Raw genomic sequence first — 6,211 nt, 5'->3', positions numbered from 1 at the left:
AAATTTAAAATAAAATATTATAAATTTTATATAATAATTTTTTTATTTATATTAATTTTATTTTTAAATATAATCGTAAAATGCCCATAAAAAATTTAGTTTAGGGCCCTATAATTTCAGGGCTGGCCCTGCATATGTACCATAAGATTTTCCATATTTTTTACTTAAAAATACGAGTTACAAATTACTCAAATCACATGCTAATTAATGTACGTAGAGTGAGGGGTCAAAGAGAGGGCGGAGATTAAAGAAGGGGGAAAGGAGAGACAGACGAAGGGAGAGAGGAGAGAGAAAGAGAGATAGAGACACGCAGAGAGAGGAAGGGAGAGAGAGAGAGAGAGTGATGATGGGTAGTTACTGTGTGGTTTCTTGGAAGAGTGCATGATTTCCAAAAAGGATACTCAGAGGCTTTTACCAAAAAGGGTCGATTGCTTAAAGGAAAGGGCAATTTTCCAAATCTGACCGTGCCCTCTTTTTCCATTTTTGGAGTGATGTAAATTCTGAGGCAATTTCTCCAAACCCATCAACAAAGATTGACGCGAACTACACATGCAGCTTGCTGCTGCTACTGCAAGAGTACTCAGTCGCTGCTCTCTCTCTCTCTGACGGAAAGAGAATATATGCTAATTATCACTCATTGGAAAGAGAAAGCAGAGAGAGAGAGAGAGATTATGAGTGAGTGAAGGAAGAAGAAGAAGAAGATGAAGAAGAAGAGCGATTTCTTAGATTGGGTTGGATTTCATAGCGTTTTTTGGGTTTCACGTCAAACTGTTGACACTTTCTCAGATCCGATTGGACAAATGATCTCTCTCTCTCTCTCTCTCTCTCTCTCGGCGTTCTTCTTCCCTGACTGCAACTCATTTTTCTGCAATGCTTCATAATCAATACAATATACGTGTCGACTTTATCTTTAAGCTCTTTCCTTTTCCTCCCTAATCCCCCCATTTTAAACACCCTTCGACCCCCCTAAACCAGCCGGATTCGGGTGATCAATGTAGAATGAATGGAAATGGAACCGCCCCTAACTCATGGGTCGGGTCATTTGTATACACAATCACATATATATATATATATATATATATACCACAGTGTGTTCAGTAGAGGGGATAGGATTGGGTGGAAGCGATCTTCGTCATTTGGTAAACGCCTTAAATATGGAATGTATTAGAAATATATATATATGTAAGTATTTTTGTTTAATTTTATTTAGATTTAGATTTACTTCTTGTCTCTCTGAATCACGTTGCATTTTAAAGTAGGGGAAGAAACGAAACTGGGTTTAGGGTAGAAGATGATTTGATTCATTAAAATGGAATTTAATGAAACTGTTTTGGGAAGTAATTAATATTGTGACAACATGAATTTTAATGACTTTCTTAAGCATTCAAACTCACCCTTATACTATTTATCATTAATCATTAATGTTATCCAAATAACAAGAAATATTTTCAATTTTTTTTTTTGGCTTTTCTACTTGTCCCAAAGTATTTTAGAACTTGTACGGCTTCTCTCACTCTCCTCTCTCTCTCTCTCGGGGAGTCCGTCCGTACATTTCTCATAGCTTGATTGTCCGACCTTCCTCGGCTGTATGTGACAAGAAAACACTGAAACGATAGATGGATCCATCACAAACAATACTGCCACTGACTCAGACGGACTGCCATTTTCACACAAAAAATGAAGAGCAAGTCGTAAACTCAAACACCAAGATCAAAAGCAGCGCCAGCTAGTTCCCCCTCATTCATGGATTCATCCTAGCTATTCCTATATAAACACTTGTCTCCCTGCCCAACCAAGACAACCAGTCTCAATGACCACCCCAACCCAACAAACACCAACAGCATACTTCTCCCTTTTCTAATTCCTTCATTTCTTTATTCTCTTTCACTAGTTTTTTCTGTCTCCTACCCAACCAAGCATATATCTTCCTCCTCGTCAACCCCCAATTCCTTCCTTCCTTCCTTCATCATTATTCCATCCCAACCCAACTAGAAGACAACCTTAATTTCACTGAAATATGGAAGCATTTGGCACTACTTCAATAACGCCAATATCCCTTTGCTACAGTACTTTGGCTGCCGGCGGAAGTAGTGGTGCTTGTTACCCTGGTTCTTCCTCTTCCCCTTCCGCTTCCCGTAGTCCATGGATGGACAGTCGAATCTGGGGCAAGCTTCCTCAGAGGCTTCTCGATCGAGTAGTCGCCTTCCTCCCGCCGCCGGCCTTCTTCCGAGCCCGATCCGTCTGTAAGAGATGGTACGGCCTCCTGTTTTCCAACGCCTTCCTCGAACTCTACCTCCAGGTCTCGCGCAGCCACCATTGGTTCCTCTTCTTCAAGCAGAACAGCCTCAAAAGCTACATATATAACAGCGGTGGTAATGGCACCACTGATCGAGAAGGTTACCTCTTTGATCCCCACGAAGTTGCATGGTACCGACTTTCTTTCTCTTTGATCCCGCCGGGGTTCTCTCCGGCCTCATCTTCCGGTGGACTCGTCTGCTGGATCTCCGACGAGGCCGGTTCCAAGAGCCTCCTCCTATGCAACCCGCTAGTCGGGTCTCTAACTCCCTTACCCGCCACGCTCCGTCCTCGCCTCTTCCCATCAATCGGACTAACCGTAACCAACACGTCGGTGGACCTCGTCGTCGCCGGAGACGACCTGATATCTCCGTTCGCCGTGAAAAACCTTACCGCCGAAAGCTTCCACATGGATGCATCCGGGTTCTACTCCATCTGGGGAACCACTTCGTCGCTCCCGCGGCTTTGCAGCCTCGAATCAGGCCGCATGGTCTACAATCAAGGAAGATTCTACTCCATGAACTACAGTCCATTCAGCGTCGTCTTCTTCGACGTGACTTCGAATGAATGGGGAAAAATCCAGGCCCCGATGAGGAGGTTTCTGAGATCGCCGAGCTTGGTCGAAAGCAGGGGGCAGCTGATTCTGGTGGCGGCAGTGGAGAAGAGCAAGCTTAACGTGCCGAAGAGCCTGAGAATGTGGGGACTGCAACCCTGCGGCACGACATGGGCGGAGATCGAGAGGATGCCACAGCAGCTGTATCTGCAGTTCGAGGAGGCGGAAAGGGGCCGGGGGTTCGACTGCGTAGGGCACGGCGAGTTTGTGCTCTTAATGATTCACCGGTCGGAGAAGGCCTTGCTGTTTGATTTTCAGAGGAAGCGGTGGCTCTGGATTCCGCCGTTCCCTTTCGTTCGTGGCGGCAACGGAGAAGGCTCGGACTTGCATGGCTTTGCGTACGAGCCAAGTCTCGCCGCTCCGGTTACCGCTCTTCTCGATCAGCTTGCACTTCCCTTTCAGCCGTTCAGCGGCTAATTAAAAAACTGATACATTTCCAACTTCAACTTGGGTATCCACATCCATAATTATATGAGCCTAGCTAAAATGGCCACGTTAGAGAAGCGAGCAACTCCGGCCGGCGATGGTAGCAGTAGTCGGAGGTAGGGTTAGTTGCAAGTAAGGAGGCAGGCACTTTACCGAATTACGTACAATCTAATTAAATTAATTAATGCGTGTTGTGTGATCGCATGTTAAAATGATATCTATCTATCTATCTAGAAGCTAAGTTTAAATATTCGAAGAGTTCTAGGTTTGAATCGCTTGTATATAAAAAAATGTCAACTTTTAGGTGGTAGAATGAAATCTTGATCTTATCACTCTCCTTCGGTTGTACCACTGCTTCTAAATCTTTCATAATTATATTCTCTATCTGTGTAACCAATGCATATTATCAATATTAATTTGAGCTATTTATCAAACTAGCAAATTTGTAAATTATTTTTATGATATTGTTAATTTAATTAATTTTTAAAATAATAGTAAGTATTGATTGTAATGTTTATATTTATAACAATCTGCTACAAAAAAAAAAAAAAATTGATCATCTAATTTAAAGGTTCATAAAACAATAGCAATAATTATTTTTAAATTATTTAAACACTTACTTAATTTATTTTGATATAATTTAATAACTTTAATGTTATCTAATGAAATTTTCTTTTAATAATGGAAATAAAATTATTCATATAATTGTAGTGAAATTTAAGTGGTAATTTAACGAATATTAATTTATAATTTATTTTTTAGAATTTTAATAATCTTACAACATTAGTTTATTCTTTCATTTGTTCATTTCTTTGAAACAAAATTGTCCTTTCAATAGCCAAAATTAAATGAGAAAATGAAATAACACTTATTTAATTACTTCAATGTAATTTAATAGATTTAATAAAAATTTGTTTCAATTAAACACTAATTTAAAATAAGTTTAATGTAACTAATTAATGGTAAAATTAAAATGAATGTTTATTAAAGTTTTTTAAATGTGAAAGAATTAGGGGAGGGATGAAGAATAATAAAAATAACAACAAAGTGTTAAACACACAAGACATCAAAGTACTCGCATTAACACACAAGATGATTCCAAATCACTCACTACACCGAAGAATCTAATTGGACGATACTTGATGAAACACTCAAAGAGGAGCAATTCAGGGGAAGCTTATCCAAGGAGAAGAAGGGCAACGAAGTATACTCCAAGTCAGGATAAAAGTGATATTCACATAACACAAGTTGAAGGAGGTCTCAAAGCATTCATTTCATTGCAAATACATTTTTTTTTAGACAGATTTTAGGTTTGAGACAAATTTTGAGTCGTCATAAAAAGAGCGGTTGCTAATTTTGAGATGAATTTTTTTTGTAATACTTTATTTTTTTAGGTGTGTTATAATTTAGGATAATTTTGTGATTGTAAATTTTTTCTTTTCAAAATTAATGCTAAATTATATCATTCATTTCACTACAAATGCAAGTTTTTGGAGACGGATTTTAGGTTTGAGACAAATTTTGAGTCATCAGAAAAATAGTGGTCACTAATTTTGAGATGAATTTTTTTTGTAATACTTTATTTTTTTAAGTGTGTTATAACTTAGAAAAATTACGTGACATTAAATTTTTCCTTTTCAAAATTAATGTTAAATCATATCATTCATTTCACTAAAAATACAGGTTTTTTGAGACGGATTTTAGGTTGACAAATTTTGAGTCGTCAGAAAAATAACGGTCGCTAATTTTGAGATGAATTTTTTTTGTAATACTTCATTTTTTCAGATGTGTTATAACTTAGGATAATTCTGTGATAGTAAATTTTTTATTTTCAAAATTAATGCTAAATCATATCATTCATTTCACTACAAATACAAGTTTTTTGAGACGGATTTTAGGTTTGAGACAAATTTTGAGTCGTCAAAAAAATAGCGGTCACTAATTTTGAGACGATTCTTTTTTTGTAATACTTCATTTTTTCAAGTGTGTTATAACTTAGAATAATTCTAGGATAGTAATTTTTCCTTTTCAAAATTAATGCTAAATTATATCATTTTTCATATCCATTTCAAAATTTTTATTCATCTATCTTGAATGAGAATCATCATAAACATTAAATGTGGAAATTAATAATCGAATCTCAAAATAGCATTGAACCATAACAGTATTACATGATCGTTTCTCAAATTAACTTAATTCATAGTAAATAACATTTTTTTTATTTTACAAGATTACTCATCAACGGAATATAAATTTCTCAATATGACTCTATAATAACCGAATTTTCATGAATGAGCCAAATACAGGGATAACTTGCCAAACCCATCAAATACGGCATTTCGTGTCGTTACATCTCAACCATTTTGTTATTTTTGCTACAAGCCCCAACTAGAACGTTTGAATGTTCTAGTGACATAGCCCAAATTAGACGTTGAATCATCAAAATAAGGAATAATATACATGATTTGAGCATGAATGTAAAATGCAATAATAACATCATCTCTTCACCTTCGTTTAGTGACCACACAGAATCCTTTTGCTATCACAATTTTTCAACCTCTCTTTCAAGGCCGAAACATTCATTAACATCCATGATGAAATAGCATTCCAACCATCATTTCACCACCTCCCTTCCAAGGCAACCTCTTTTTCAAGGTTGTGATGTAATATAACATCCCTGATAGACTGTTGATTTCTCGTGTCACCAAATAAACATACAATGCATAACAAATAAACTTCGCCAATAAATATATGCATTTCTATTAAACATAACATGTGTATGCAATCTATATGATATATAGCATAACAAGACATGACAACATGATAAACCATTTACATAAAATTGAGTTTTTGGTCAAACCACTTATCTTGACTTAA

The 6,211-nt window shown here is 36.9% G+C and overlaps 1 protein-coding gene across 1 annotated transcript; it reads left to right on the top strand.

Annotated features, from left to right (window-relative positions):
- The first annotated feature begins 1,951 nt into the window (after positions 1-1,951).
- Positions 1,952-3,472, top strand: LOC127808329 (protein UNUSUAL FLORAL ORGANS). Its single transcript, XM_052346831.1, has one exon. The coding sequence runs from the start codon at positions 2,018-2,020 to the stop codon at positions 3,323-3,325; it is 1,308 nt and encodes a 435-aa protein (XP_052202791.1). The 5' UTR covers positions 1,952-2,017; the 3' UTR covers positions 3,326-3,472.
- The last annotated feature ends 2,739 nt before the right edge of the window (positions 3,473-6,211 follow it).

This window comes from Diospyros lotus, chromosome 8 (genome assembly GCF_014633365.1).
Source record: "Diospyros lotus cultivar Yz01 chromosome 8, ASM1463336v1, whole genome shotgun sequence".
Lineage (NCBI taxonomy): Eukaryota > Viridiplantae > Streptophyta > Magnoliopsida > Ericales > Ebenaceae > Diospyros > Diospyros lotus.
The sequence above is the reverse complement of the archived record's forward strand: the minus strand, read 5'-3'. Positions and strand labels throughout refer to the sequence as shown.

What these genes read in the sequence shown, in the direction of transcription:
- LOC127808329 (XM_052346831.1), top strand. Translation starts at nt 2,018, where the DNA reads ATGGAAGCATTTGGCACTACTTCAATAACGCCAATATCCCTTTGCTAC.